General features: G+C 36.2%; 1 protein-coding gene across 1 annotated transcript in view; it reads left to right on the top strand.

Annotated features, from left to right (window-relative positions):
- Positions 1–16,341, top strand: part of CFAP54 (cilia and flagella associated protein 54) — a 281,353-nt gene that overhangs the window by 75,897 nt on the left and 189,115 nt on the right. The window contains exons 27-32 of the mRNA XM_045553185.1: positions 6,051–6,179; positions 7,594–7,708; positions 9,528–9,617; positions 10,258–10,384; positions 12,982–13,096; positions 13,444–13,544. Coding sequence (XP_045409141.1) covers positions 6,051–6,179; positions 7,594–7,708; positions 9,528–9,617; positions 10,258–10,384; positions 12,982–13,096; positions 13,444–13,544 — 677 coding nt within the window. The remainder of the gene's footprint in view (positions 1–6,050; positions 6,180–7,593; positions 7,709–9,527; positions 9,618–10,257; positions 10,385–12,981; positions 13,097–13,443; positions 13,545–16,341) is intronic.

Genomic DNA, 16,341 nt, shown 5'->3' with positions numbered 1-16,341 from the left:
TGATTTAGTTAGAAGATCAAAAGAAGTGTAACATTCTATTAGCCTAGCACTGATGCAACATTAGGTGAGTATTAACCTTTAATATTTTTTAAAAAAATTTCTCCTATCTCCTATAGAAAGTTTTAGTATGAGTTTGTTTTTACGTTCTGTTTGGCTGAACTAAAAGAAAGAGCACAATAGTATCTGTAAGTTGTTATTATAGTATTATACAATAATACACAGTATTCTCATTCTTGGTCTTATTACAGTATTACTATTACCACGAGTCGTTATAGTATTATTATTATGTGCTGTTTGTCAAGGATCTGAGTTACATACAAATCCGACCTAAAGGTATTCTCGGGAACATACACCTCTTCTGTAACCTGGCAACTGCCTGCATAATTTATCTGTAATTGTAGAGGTCTCAAAAACTCATGAGAATCTAGGAAAAAATTACTAGAATCATAAAGAGAATATATAAAGTGACTGTGTATAAGATATCTACAAACTGATAATTTTTTTATTATATTAGTAGTAGTCAGATACGGAGAGGGTAAAATATACCACTTATAAAATAAAATATCTTAACTTTAACAAAATGTTAAAGAACCTAAATAAAAGCACTGTGAAATCTTACTGAGGGACAGAAAATAAGATCTGAACATGTGGCAGGCCACACTAAGTCCTGAATAGGAAGACTTACTGTCATAGGAATGTAAATCCTTCCTAAAGTAATATTTAAATTTAATGCAGTTCTAATCAGAATTCCAATAGTGTTTCTCTGGAACTGATTAGAATAACTTAAGAGTTCTCAATAGATATTAAAATTTGCCATAAGGCCACTTCAATAAAAAATGATGTTAACAGAGTAAGGGGGACATAGTTCAGTGGAGTAGAATAGAGGGTCTAGGAATAGCCCCAAGTCTGCAGAAGAAATTACTGTATGACAAAGATAGTAATTTGATTCATTGAGAAAATTATAGTGTATTACAATAGTTTATTTAATGAAAGTTGCTGGTATAACTAACTATATTCGTCTGGAAATGAACAAAGCCAGAGCCATATCTCATACCGTAAAGAAAATAAAGTCCAGATGGATTCAAGGACATTTGTTTGGCCTTGGAATCAGGGGACACCTTTCTCAGTAAGGCACAAAATTCAGATAGATAATTAGATTATATAATAAAACATTTTTATGGCAAGGTACTATAAACAAAGCTTAAAGGCAAATATTAGGTTGGGAAAAATATATGACAGGTACAGGATTATTAACATTGGTTACCTCATGGAGTAATCAATAAGAATGAAATAATTTTACAGTTCTGGAAAAGAAGAATCAATTTGTCATTAATTATGGAGGATATAATTAAATATTTTGGTTACCTTAAAAGGTGGAGCAATGAACAGGTACCACGTGACACATGGCCATCTTCTGAGGTCAGAGAGGAACCATTGAAGGCTTTCAAACGTAGAAATGACATAATGAGATTTGTAGTTTAGGAAAAACATTATTCTGGTTGCACAACAGCTAATAATTAGAGGGGAATAAGACCTGAGGCAGGGGATGTATTAGAAGGTGATGGATGATAAACTAAACTAGTGTGGAGAAAGTGGGAGGTAGAGAGAATTGAAAGAATTGAAGAGTAATTTATGAGATAAAATTGAGAACCTGGCAATCTACTACATAAAAGGGATAGAAGAGGAATAGGGAAGAGTCAACAGTAATATCCAGCTATCAGGCCTGGGCAGTTGGGTAACAATATCACTATTCTTTGAACCCTGGATGAGGAGTAATTTTGTGTGATAAAAGGGGAGAAGTTAAGTTTTGAACATGTTGAACATTGCGATCTATCCAAAGAAGTGACCATATATAATTGGACTTCTGGGCCTGGAGCTCAGAAGAGGCCAAATATATATAAAGACAAAGGAGTCATTAGCATATGGACTACAATTAAAGCAAAATAGGTGATATCACCTGGGAACAGTGTGTTGAGTGAGAAGGGTAGATTGTCTTAGAATTACCTAGGAATCTCAAGGGTGCACTTAGTCCAAGGGGCTGATCTTGCTTCTGAACACTAGGCAAGAGGAAGAGCTAAAGAGTCAGATTAATCCAAAAATCCTCTGTCATTCCTACCCCTCCCCAACCTCTAGGATCTTCCTGTGACTATTAGTTCTGTCACGGGTCATAAGGTATAACCATTGAAAACAGGGGTCCCACACAGTCCAAAGCACCCCTTTCCTTTTCCAGCACTACAATTACACACATGTTAATTAGTGTTATGCTGGGCCAAAAGTGCACCTTCCAAGGTTACTTTTCTTTAGAATATATTTATCTGGCTGGCCTTTCCTCCCCAAACTCTTCCATCAATGAGTATTTCCAGGGGAAGGATGTCTTTTTCAAATAAAGGAAGACCAAGTACACTCTCCTTCCAGGGCACTGAACACAACTACTTAGTTTACATTTAAATAACTAAAAGGGACTATTGCAGTGTTTCTTCCAGAACTAAGAAAGAAACTCTATTCCAAGGCAGCTTGTTGTTGGCAACTTGCCAATAACATCTTCTGCTAAAAACAAACAAACCAATAAACCCCCAAACCTGCTTCTTCCGGTATTCTAAAACATCTGAATATTGATGGGGAGGAGGCAGGAGAGGGAAAGAAGGGAGATTTGGGAGGGGAGAGGCGAGGAGTAGAGTAAGGTCCCTGGAGGCAGAAGGCAGTGGGATCCCAGCACATGTGGGAGGGGTGAGTTTGAACAGGAGATTCACTTCTCCCCTCTCAAAGAGGGTGATTTGTAGTTACAGGTATGGTGATAGGTTCATGAATGGGGGATAAGCTAGTTCCCCTGCATTTCCTCTGTGGAAAGGAAGCGAGGTCATTTGCTGACAGTGAGGAGGTGAAGGATAAGGGTGGGTTTCAAATATTTGAGAAGAATGGGACGGTTTGGGCCAGCCAGTATAGAAGATGGGAGGGGGTGCTGATCTAGAATAAACAGGGTTTACAGCCAGAGTTTGGGGCCCAGTGGAGGTTGAAGTCCTTGAATTCTCATGCTGCCTCTCTCAGCCTTGGACGAATGTTTTCCTTTAGCACACAGTGGCTTTGGGGCTGGCTCTGTGCATTTCCTGACTTGCCAGCCATGGCCCCACTCCTCCTTCCCGCACTGGAGGAATCATTGAAATCCAAGTGATGATACTGTAGAAGTGACCTGGATGTGTTCTGAACTTTTTAAAAAAAATTAATTTTTGATATTTAGATTTGATTTGATATTTGGATATTTGGATTGGATATTTGGGTTGGTTTTGTCCAAAATTGATATGTTGAAAATTGCCATTCTAGAAGTGTCCTTCAGCCTGGCCTATAGTCCCAGAATACTGGACTAACCCTGAATCCCACATTTCAGGTGTTCATTTGATATAAACAACATTGGATTTTCTCTTAGGACATGTAAAGCCCAATTAGTCAAACGGCTCTGTTTCTTCGTTCTGTTTAAAAAAATGGTGATCTTTTCAGGTGGTTGAATCTTCCTTCTTTAAGCAGCAGTATTTTTTTTTTTTTAATTCTAAAGTGCTACTTCTGAGATCCCTCATCTTAAATCTGTCATTCCTTTTGCATGGTTTTAAAATTGTTATGCTAAACATCTGGCGTACTCTTTTTATTTCTGTTTATCATTTGGTATGTTAAATAGAATTGGTGCTCTATTTTTCTTTTGATTGGAAAAAATTCTTTATCATTTCTTATTTTGTACTAGCATATTAAAATGAGGGGACATGATCGCACAGTTCTCTATAAGTTCTCTAAATATGCCAGAAAACAAAATTAAGTACAGTGGAGAGCAAACATTAGCTCACTTCTGTTTTCTAATAAAATTTTCCCCTCTCATAGAAATTGTATAATGAGATTGAACTGTTTTGCTGGGCATTCAAGGCTCTGCATGACCTAACCCTATCTACTTACTCAAAATTAATTTCACCACTTTCCTTCCTACACTCTGTTCCACAGTCGGCATTAGTTTAGCACCATTGCTCTGGTCCCATAGAAACGTTTCCTGTACTTAGGATTAGGTAAGGCTTGTCAGGTCTAAGTAGCCACTCTTTATTTTTCAGCTGCTTTATATATCCCTTCCCTGCATAAGAAGTAACAGTTGTTATTTACCTTAAATACTAATTTACTCAACAGAATATATCTATGTATAACATTCATACAAACTTATTTACACTCTTAGTTGCCCAAAGGGGCTCACAGTGAATGTGTCCGATTCCTTTGACCCTTGCCTGCAGTAGGTATAAGTGAATCAGATTGCTGGCTCTCCTGGGGTTGACGCTAGAGCCAAGGTTTTAACCACAAGGTGAAGCTGTGTAAATAAGGTGGGGAAAGCTGTTCTGGGAAATGGCTGTGGGAAGACATGAAGTCCTAAAACACAATGGTTTAGATGGAAAAACCCAAACTATAAAATAATTTAAAGAGGTTTATTCTGAGCTGAATATGTGTGACCTCGGCCTAGGGGACAAGTTTTCAAGAGGTCTTGAGCATGTGTACCTGAAGTGACCAGATTACAGTTTGGTTTTATATTAATACATTCATGGGGACAGGAATTACAGGTAAATTCCATAAATCAATACATGGAAGTTATACCTTGGTTTGGCCCAAAAAGGTGGGACATCTCGGAGTGGGAGCTTATATAAGTCATAGGTGGGTTTTAGGGATTCTTTAGTTGACATTTGGTTGAGAGAGTTAAGCTTTGTCTAAAGACCTGGAATCAGTGGAAGGGATGCTTGAGTTAAGATGGGGGGGTCTTCTATCTCTCATGTGATGCTATAAATGGAACTAGGTTGGAAAGTAAACCATATTATATTGGGTTAATAAAACTTGCCTAGTGAGATTTTATTGTTTGTAGGTATGACTCACCGGTCCTCTTAGAAAGAAATTTGGGCAAAAGAAAAAGGTCAGAGTTCAGTCCTCAATGGTGATTGTCAGATTTTATACTTGGCTCAATATTTTGTGAGGTTAAAGTATAAGGAGATGAGTGGTGGAAGATTACTCTAGAAAGGTAGGTAAGGGCCAGTGTAAAGAAGGCCAGAGATAGAGATAGGGATAGGGAATGTGAAAAAGAGAGGGGAGGCCTCTTTTTGACTACAGTGTATGCCTCCCCTAGGGCTCATGGAGAATCTGCCAAAAACAGCTTATTCCTAGTCCAGTCCTCTACCAGAATGTCTTATAAATCATTTACTGAGATAAATGCCCCTCTAAGACATCATAAGGTTAATAATTGTGCCATTTCCCATAGAAAGTAACTCAAGATAAGAAGTAATGTTTATGTGGCCTTTAAGAATGACTTTGTTTTAATATAGATTTTTGTAAATGGAAATACTTTCTTAATAGTCTACTTACTATACTGAAAGTTATCTGGCTGTATGGCTTTGGAGGTATGAAGAATTCATTATTGATGTTAAAGTAAGTTTAGCTTAAAGCTGCCTTCTTACATGTTTTAAGTTTGACCTAAAGGTTTCTCTGTACAGAGTGAACTGTAACCTAACTGGACGTATTATATAAACAGATTGTAACCTACTCTTGTACCAATCACCAAGTTTTAGCCAATCAAAGGCAGCCGACTATTCAAAGCATATTCAAATAATACAAACTTCGACCTATAACCAATCTGGCCGTTTCTCTATCTCACTTCCATTTTCTGTATGTTACTTTCCTTTTTGTTCATAAATCCTCCAATAGAGTCTCTCTGAATCTATTCTGGTTTGGGGTGGGGGTGGGCTGCCTGATTCGTGAATCATTTTTTGCTCAATTAAGCTCTGTTACATTAAATTTGTCTAAAGTTTTTCTTTTAACATTGGTGAGATTCTGTTATTAGTTGTTAACTAGTGGAATCATGCATTTTTAATTGCATTAAATGCATTAAATATGATCTCGAAGTAAATTTCCAGCCTTCTTAACAAAAATAGGGGACTTCTTAGACCCTAAACATTATGAAGCTTTTAAATTTAGGAAGAATGATGCATTATACTTGAAAATAGACAAATGTCCAACAGAGTTAATTAATACATTTTTAAAATTAGATTCTGCGTTCATGGAAGGAGTATGACCTCGCAGTAATGATTATAAATTACGGGAAAAAAATGTTGGACATCACACCAGCATGCAAATCTCTATTTAGTACTAATGAACAAGAAGAAATGCCAGAGGAGGTAATTGCTTTTTGTTTCTCGCTTTTAAACATATAAATATATATGTTGGATCTTTTAGGAATCATGTAGTATTATTAAACATATATGAAAATTAATCAGTTTTTAATTTGTCACAGAAGTAAAGTATAATAATATAGTGAATTTTTTTTTGAGTTATGGTCAGGAAAATGAAAAAGGAATCTGTGCTAGCCTACTAAATAGTCCTTATCACCAGTTCTGACCATCATTAGGCAATGATGGTGAACATCCTAGACATTGGACTAAAAGCCCTCTGAAGTCTCTTCCAAATCTAAGATTTTGTTGTTCTGGGTGGATGATCAAATGTAGTAAATACACGTTAGAGCTTTTTACCTTGTGTTCAAAGCAAATTACTGAAGCTCAGCTTCATTTCTATCTCTATTACAGGTTGAATTTCCAAGTAAGCACTTGTTTGCCAAACAAAACAAAACAAAACAAAACACTTTGAAAAAACAGCACCCCTCCCTTACCGGATGACTTTTTTTGCCATAATCCTTTTTTTGGGCGGGGGGGGGGGGGATTGTTTGTCTAGAGAGAGTTTGGAATAAGCTGGAAGCAATTTGAGGGTTTTTCCCACTAAGCGTTTACTCTCTGGTCCACCAGCCAGCCCCCTTATGTTCCCCAGGCCCTGGCCTAGGACCCTGTCTCTGTGCATTGTGGTAGGATAGTGCCTCACACCTCTCTCCTTGAAGCTGCTAGTTCAGCAGAAGGCTGTGATACTTACTGCTGACTAATATTGTAGCCATTGTTAATTTATAGGAGTCAGAAGTCATTAGAGCCACTCAGCATCCCTTAAAGCCTAAAGGGGTGCGGAAGGTTTTTTTTTGGGGGTGGGGAGGACAAGAGACATTGATGGGCCACTTCTTAGGCTCAGACAGAAAACATCGTGGGGAGCCTGAGTGCAGACAGGCCAATTCCTAATCCACTAATTACCAATCCTGTTATGTTTCAATGAAAGGCAAAGTAGCAAAGGCAATTAGCTCAGTTGTAAAGAAGCTCCTTCTGGGAAAAGAAAGGAAAAAAATAAAGGGATACATTTCTGCGGGCAGGCTGGGAATTTTCTTTTGAAGATTTTTAGAGCCATATCCTCAGCTGCTTTAAAAATACAGATGTTGGAGGGCTTGGTTAGAGGGCGGAAGTTACTGGGAGAAAGGGAGAGGGAAAAGCAGCAGTATTGTGGTCAATCTCCATGAAATACTTAGTAATGTCTGGCATTTTGTTAGAAGACAATAACTGTTATTATTACTTATTAATTAGTATTGTTTAGCCATGTAGATAATAGTTTTATCTAACAAGTATAAAAGTACGAAAACATAATTTAAAGAATGTTGTTTGAAAATGACAGTTGTTGCAATGTGTTTTGAAGTACATTCTGAGATTTAACCAATGTTTTTAGGGTTCTTCTAAGAAGTCTTCAAAGACTAAGAAGCCACAGCAGATACTGTTGCCTGAAAAAATAAATGAACAGCTGGCCTTGTTGGAAACACACCTACTCAAACTGACAAAGCAATGTGATCATTCTTTTTCTGTATACTTTTTTCTGTTTAGCATTATGTTTTTAAAAATGAGAAAATATTTTGTTCAAAGGATTAAGATAAGATTAGCATTTGGTAAACCCTTTAAGGTTTACACAGTGCTTTTACATTATGTCTTTAATCCTAACAATAGCCTGTTAATAAGGGATTGCTAACCGCTTTTTACAGATGTGGCTCATAAAGATTAAGTGATTTACTCAGGATTACATAGCTGCCTTGGACTTGAGCCTGCCTCTTCTGCCTCTAAAGCAGGTTTTTCTCAACCTTGACACTGCTGTCATTTTGGGCCAGATAGTTTTCTTTGTTGCGGGGACTGTCCTTGGCACTGTAGGATGTTGAGCAGCGTCCCTGGCTTCTATCCATAGAAGCATAGCATGCCACCCTCCCAGTTGTGGCAATCAACTGGGAGGCAAATGTTACCAAATGGGTCTTTGGTGGGGTTTCGGGGTAGCACAAAATTGAGAATCACTGCTCTAAAGGCAGTAACTGAGAAATAAAGGGAGAGTGTAAGGGGTGTTAATGTGTAAGTGGTTTGAACCATGGTCTTCTAGAGTAGAAAGTAGAGTGAAAGATTAGGTTTAGGTCATTGTACTGTAGCAGTTTCATAATGGACCAATTGTGTTAATACCATGATTGGTATTTTGGAGTTTGCAGCTTGGCAAGCTCCTTGGGAAACTGATTTAGTTTCTGACAATGATTAGTACTGTCACATTTAAAAAAATGCAGATACTTCAAATCTTCTAGAAGAACAAGAGAATACCTAAATTTGAGCCACAAACCATGTAGGAGGCTCCATTTTTGGCCCCCTGGTCTTTTGGGACCTGACTACACTTGTATAATTCCTGTCTCCACTTTACCTCTTTTACCGTATGCCTCAGTTATATCTTGGTGGTCAAACTGTTTCAGGATTTCCTGATTTGGATCTCTCTCTTTTTCACTGTGTTCCATGTCTGTTTCAAGCTGAATTTATGAATGGAACCCAATATTCTATTCTTCCCGTAATCAGTAAACCTAGTTTTGGGAAAGTGGTAATTGTCTTTTTACATGTAAAAAGTATAATTCCTTAAAGTATGAAGTGTTCTAGAAGTGTGAATTACTTATTTTTATAGTATCAATAAAAACATATTACCAAGAAGCACAACACAATATTACTAGCTAAACAGTAAATTCAACAACAACAATAATAAAAATAATAGTTTTGTACAGTGTTTTCTGTATGCCAGGTACTATTTTAAGTGTTTTATACACATTAAAACTCATATAATCTATACATAACAACTATATGAGGAAGGTATTGTTATTATCCCCATTTTGAAGATAAGGAAATTGAGGCACAGAGTAGCTAAATAACTTGCCAAGGTCTCATAACTAAAACGTGTCAAGGTTAGAATTTGAACCTAGCAAGTCTGGCTCCGGTGACTGTGCTATACTTTACTGCCTTTTAAAGATAATTTTATTAAAATGGAGTTAATATAATTGGTAGGTTTCTGAGTCTTGGGTGTGCTGATGTATGACAGTTATTGAATAAGAGAGAATCATGCCTTGGAAACTCTTCACCTATTTGGTGGTAGATCCCTTAGCTTTTAGGGGAAAAAATATAAGGAAATAATTTAAATGATTGGATTCTTTTTATCTGAAAAATGTAATTTTATAATTGATATTTTAAGGTACATGATTTAGAATGAATTAGAATGAATACTTGAGTACTTTCCTATTTTTTGTCCCTTCCAAGAATTTTTATTGCTTGTTATTCATGTTAAACAGAGCATTAACTTCTTAATTTTTTAAAACTCAGATGTTACAGCTGAACTCTCAGGAGCAGAAGACCCTATATTTCTTTTCCCGATAGTTTTAAATTGGTCAGTCAAAAATGCCATGAAAGAAGGTAGGTGACCTGAATGTGTACATGATTCTGTGGATTGTGTTTCTGTTGTCTACTTAGAGATTTTACCTGTTCTAGGCAGAATATTTTGGGTTCTTATCCATTTGGAATAATGTAGAATCTTGATTGCCAAGTAATGAAAGAGAACTATACGTGTACCTGATTTAAAGTCTGGAAAGACAGAACCTTGATGGTGGCTTGCTTTGGTAGTGAATGGTGTTACTAGGAAGCTTACAAGAACTGGGGCATTGAAAAAAGCAGTAGTGACTTTTAAGTTTAGCTATGAAGAAAAGCAACATTATTGCCTAACTCAGAGTGAAATATAATAAAAATTAAGATTGATAGTTAATAATAATTATCAGAACTTTTCCCCAATTAATCATACATTAGAAGCAACTTTAATGAAATGCTTCATAACACTTATTTAGAAAGTAAATGAAATATAGACTGCAAAAGATTAGTTGGTCTTAGAAAAACAATAGTTCATACCACATTTACTTCTATGTTTTTTAAAAGTGAGAGATCTAAAAAGAAGATTAATAGACTTGCCTATTGGAACAAAATGACTATTAGCACTAGTAATCTTTCAATGCCAATAACTAAGTATATTGGTAACAATATGTGAACTTCCATATTTTTACAGTTATGAAATTTAAGCAAAGACCTAGATTCCTGGAATTCTTTACACAAGTTATGCTAAAATGCATGAATGATGAAAAGTTTCAGCTTGTGGTGGAGTTAACAACTCCTGTCCATGACTTCTTGAAAAGGTACTTGTAATGTAAGTTTTATATGTGTTAACAACTTTAAAAAATGAGTGGCATTGTCACTTTAAGAAATGTAAGGTAGACAAAAAGGAGGGTGAGGTATATGCTGTTAAAACAGCTACCAAGAGATAGTGAAGATTTATGTCTGTGTGTGCAAATAAATAACTAAATGTAAAAATGTTTATACAACTGAACTAAGAAATGAGAATAGAGCATGTTCAGATTTTTAGCAGGAAATACATTAGGAGGTCTTTTGCTATTGGGTCAGGATAGATAATATTATCTCTAAGCCATTAGCTCTCTTTCACATGGGATTGGGTCCAGTTTTGGTCATTTACTATGCGTTTCTGATTCTTTTATAGTAAGGAACAGAGCCATGTCTTGGGGTTTCTATTTGTATACGTGAAGGGGGAATTCCTCAAATAGAAGTAGTAAACTTTAGAGCTGTCCCTCTCATTCTTGAAGCCTGAATCATCATGAAAATGATAGCGTCTCATGCCAGTTATGAGAGATGTCAAATGAATCCATCTTTTTTCCTGACAACTGACAAGTGGCCTTTTCTTTACTGGGCATAGATTTATCCTTTCCGTTTTAGTGAAAGTAAACATCAGTAACATAAGATCTATTTTACCATTGTGTTACAATTGCCTAGAGTATTCAATACAGTAACCTGCTGTACAGGTTTGTAGCCTAGGAGGAATAGGCTAGGCTACAATACACCTACCATATAGTCTAGGTGTGTAGTAGGCTGTACCATCTTAGTTTGTATAAGTATACTTCGTGATGTTCGTACAATGACAAAATCACCTAACATCACCTTTCTCAGAGTGTAACCCTGTTAAGTGACACATGGCTACATAAGTAACCAAAACAATGAATAAACCATGTAATAAAAGCTCAATAACATTGACTACAGAAAAATTTAAAAGCACTGCTTATTAATACATACCATAAACAAAATAAAAAGCTGTAAAGAAGTCAAGGAGAGGAGGATTTTAATCTAGTCTAGTCAATGGATGAAGGTCCTGCAGCACGTGGAAGAAAATGCTGAGACAGTTGGAAAGACTTTAGCCTAAGTGTGCATCCGTAACTTCCTCTCCTTCCAATCTCTTTCTGGAAAAACACAGCAACCAGGTCAAGCATTCTGGTGGAGGGAGAGGGAGGACATAGAGAAGAAACCTAGCTGGTTGGAAAATGGAAGGCAATCAATCTCAGGATTCAAGTTGCAGAGGATGGATCTCCAAGTCCCCAGTGGTGGCCATTGGTCAAAGCTTTCTAGTTTGGGCAACAAAACATTTGCCAAAATGGATGTCAGTTAACGGGCAGATTCTTGGACCTGCTGCAGCTGAGCCGGGTTCTCAACCAACCACAGGATCCAAGATCATCATCAAAATTGAAGTGAGAGGCCAACAGCCACTGGGAACCAAGACAGATTAGATCATGTACCCCAACCCCTGAGACTAGCTAGCCAGACTCACCCAGTCATACTGTCATTTCATTAGCCTTGCATTTATGTGACCCTACATTTTATTCAATTTAATTTTTCAGATCCCATTTATTATGTTACAGCAGGGTTTTGCTGTACCTGGCAGGTACTTACCAAAAGAAATATACATTCTAGAAAATATATAAATTTCAGAAAAAACAGGTGGTAAGTATCAATAGAGGGATAATGAGAGACTTAAAGTATCTGGAAAAGAGGCCAGATTACCACTACAGTCCATTGAAGTCTGTGATTAAGAATATAGGGTTAGGGCCAGGCGCTGTGGCTCATGCCTGTAATCTTAGCACTCTGGGAGGCCAAGGCGGGAGGATTGCTCAAGGTCAGGAGTTGGAGACCAGCCTGAGCAAGAGCGAGACCCCGTCTCTACTAAAATAGAAAGAAATGATTTGGACAGCTAAAATAAATATATATAGAAAAAATTAACTAGGCATGGTGGTGCATGCCTGTAGTCCCAGCTACTGGGGAGGCTGAGGCAGTAGGATTGCTTGAGCCCAGGAGTTTGCAATTGCTGTGAGCTAGGCAGACGCCACGGCACTCTAGCTCAGGCAACAGAGTGAGACTCTGTCTCAAAAAAAAAAAAAAAAGAATATAGGGTTAGGAACCCCTGCAGGTGATTGGGGGGTAGGGAAGAATTTAGCAGGGATATTAAATGCTCAGGGATATTAAATGTTCCTGTTGGTATCTGGAAGGCAGTAGTGGCTGGGAGTTTGCACAGGATGGTACCAAAGAGACTGAAATCTGTTAGAAGCAAGGTGTCTTGTCTAGAGTCACTCTTAACGTGGTTTTTCTCTGAGTTGTAAAGGGAAGCGTTCATGTTACTTTATTTTCAGTCCCATTCTGTTCCATCTACATCATGCCTTCAGCTCCTCTCTTTTCTCATCATATTTTATGGTGTGATTCACATTTTGCTTTTTTGAGAAGCCAGCTATTTCTTGATGACCAGAGATATCACAGTCTAATTTACGCGTGTGACTCAGGAAGGTTTGAATCTTGTTGCATAATTTCAGTGACAACATTCATTAAAGATTTATTACTTTGGGGGTAGTTTTGCAAATTTTTGCAGATCCTTTTAACTGACTTTATTTTTTTGTATTAGGAGGAATGAGTCTCTACTTGGAGTAAAAAAAATGAAATATAAAGACAATGCTTTGGGTAAAAAGGGAAGCAAACCTTTGAAGAAGTTCAAAGCTGCAATAATAGAGTTTGGAAGAGTAAGTTTTCTGAGTTTTGAATTTTAGGTAATGAAATTACATGAGATTCATGTATCTAGAGATGATTTGCTACATTTTAATTCATTATAATATGAAACAGAAGGAAATATCAATAAATATAGTTTTATAATTATACAATACAATTCTTAAATTATCATAGATATTTTATAATCAGATTTTTTTGGCTATGGGATACTTCTGTTGCTTTTGATAGTTATTTTAATTGAAGGTTATAAGGAAACCACTGTATTTCAGTGTCAAAATATAAGCATTAGAATATGAGTAAATTATACTATTATGTTCAAAGTTTAAGTCTAATTTGTAATGTTTTTATCTCCTCTATTAAGAGTATAGATATACCACAAAAAAGAAGAAGTAAGAGAAAGGAAACACTAAGAGATTTTTTTTCCAAAAATCCAGCTATTTATGAAATGCCAGAACAAGAAAGGTATCAACTAATTAATTAATTCAGTAAAAGTTTACTTGAGGATTACTATGTGATGGGCACTGTTTTGTGTACTAGGGGTACACTGGTGGACCAGACGTGTAAAATCATTACTTTTAAGTGCTTATATATTAATGAAAGGAGCATGGTCAACAAGTAAACACACAAATAAACAAGACAGCTTAAAATTTTGGTAAATTTTGTTAAGTAAATGAAAAGAATGATATGCTGTAGTGTAACTACCTTGTCAGGTCATGGTGGTGGCAGTAATTCAGATAGGATGGTCAGGAGAACAAATGGGTAAATTACTTTAATTATCAGTGGACCCAATTTTCTTGATCATAAAGCTTATCATGGTAAAATGTTTAGCTTCTGTTTTTATAAGTACATATTTTTAATTCTTATACCTTCTTCATCTATCTTACCTTTATCACATAATGTCTTTTTTTACCTATTTAATAATTTTGATCTTAATTTGCATCATATTGATATTAATAGAACTGCTTTTGCTTTCTCTTTGTTTGCATTTGCCTACTATCTCTTTGATTATTCCTTAATTTTCTTTATTTAAATTATGACATTTTAAATGGGTATAGAAAATAACATGACTAATATTCATGCACCTAATATGCAGCTTAACATGTAATACCTTTCAAACACAGTTGAAATCCCTATGTACCCCTACTGGAATGCATTTCCATTCCTCCCTATCCCACAAATAATACTGTCTCCAAATTTGATATTTATCATGCTGATGAGTGACTTTGTATGTCAACTACATATGTATATGCCCCTAAATAATGTGTGGTATTATTTTTTACAATTTGCTTTGGAAATTTGCTTTTTCCCCCCTCAATATTATGTTTGTGATTTTTTTAAAATCAGCTTTTTTAAATGATAAATTATATACAATAAAAATGAAATTCAAAAATTTTAAGTGGATAATTTGAAGTTTTGACAAATGTATATAATCATGTAACCAGCACTATAATCAAGATAGAGAACATTTTTGTCAGGCCAAGAAGTTCTCTACAGCTCCTTTTTAGGAAATCCTCCTACCCCAACTCCTGCCTTGCCTTGCTGTTTTTGTATCTGGCTTCTTTCACTTAGTATGATGTGTTCATTGATTTTGTTGCACATATCAGTAGTTCCTTTTATTGTTGGGTAGTATTCAGTTGTCACAATTTGTTTATTCATTTATCGGTTAATTTTGGGTTATTTCCAGTTTGGAGCTACTGTGAATGTAGTTATTATACTATGGGAATTCATGTATAAGTCTTGGTGGACATGTCTTTTCATTTGAGTTGCATGGTAAATGAATGTTTAACATTGTAAGAAACTGTCAAGTTGTTTTCAAAGTGGCTGTACCATTTAACATTCCCACCAGCAGTGTCCGAGAGTTCTATTACAGTTACTCGAAATTCTAACAAGACTTGGTATTGTCAGTCATTTTAAATTTTAACCATTCTAATGTGTGTATAGTGGTTTTTATTTGCATTTTCCTAATGACTAATAATGTTGAGCACCATTTCAAGTGTTTATTTGCCACTTGTATATCTTCTTTGGTGAAGTGACTGTTTAAATTTTTTGGCCATATTTTTAACAGTTGTCATCTTCTTGAGTTGGAAAAGCTATTTATATATTCTGGAGTGTCTTTTTTTTTAATTTAAGCATATTATGGGGGTACAAAAGTTTAGGTTAAGTATATTGCCCTTACCCCCTCTCCCCCTGCCAAATCAGAGCTTTAAGCGTGTCTATCCCGTAGACGGTGCGCATCACACTCATTATCTATGTATACACCCATCCTTTCCCACACCACATCTGCCCGACACCCAATTAATGTTATTCCAAAATGTGCTCTCAGGTGATGATCAGTAAAACCAGTTTGATGGTGAGTACATGTGGTGCTTATTTTTCCATTCTTGGGATACTTCACTTAGTAGAATGGGTTCCAGCTCTATCCAGGAAAATACAAGAGGTGCTATATAACCATTATTTCTTATAGCTGAGTAGTACTTCATGGTATACGTATACCACATTTTATTAATCCACTCATGGATTGATGGGCACTTGGGCTGTTTCTACATCTTTGCAATTGTGAATTGTGCTGCTATAAACATTCGCGTGCAGATGTCTTTTTTTATAGAATGTCTTTTGTTCTTTTGGGTAGATGCCCAATAATGGGATTGCTGGATCAAATGGTAGGTCTACTTGTATCTGCTTAAGGTATCTCCATATTGCTTTCCACAGAGGTTGCACTAGTTTGCAGTCCCACCAGCAGTGTATGAATGTTCCTGTCTCTCCACATCCATGCCAACATTTATTGTTTTGGGACTTTTTGATAAAGGCCATTCTCATTAGAGTTAAGTGATATCTCATTGTGGTTTTGATTTGCATTTCCCTGATGATTAGAGATGTTGAACATTTTTTTGTGTGTTTGTTGGCCATTCTTCAGTCTTCTTTTGAAAAATTTCTATTGATGTCCGTTGCCCACTTTTTGATAGGTTTTTTGATTTTTTTCTTGCTGATTTTCCTGAGTTCTACATAGATTTTAGTTATCAGTCCTTTATCGGATGTGTAGCATGTGAAAATTTTTTCCCATTCTGTAGATTGTCTGTTTGTTCTCATGACAGTTTGTTTGGCTGTGAAGAAGCTTTTTAATTTAATCAGGTCCTGTTTATTTATTTTTGTTGTTGCTGTGATTGCCTTTGGGGTCGTCTTCATAAATTCTTTGCCTAGGTCCATGTCTGTAAGAGTTTTTCCCACATTTTCTTCTAGAATTCTAATAGTTTCACACCTT

The sequence above is a fragment of the Lemur catta genome, chromosome 6 (genome assembly GCF_020740605.2).
Source record: "Lemur catta isolate mLemCat1 chromosome 6, mLemCat1.pri, whole genome shotgun sequence".
In the NCBI taxonomy this organism is placed as follows: Eukaryota; Metazoa; Chordata; class Mammalia; order Primates; family Lemuridae; genus Lemur; species Lemur catta.
The sequence above is the reverse complement of the archived record's forward strand: the minus strand, read 5'-3'. Positions and strand labels throughout refer to the sequence as shown.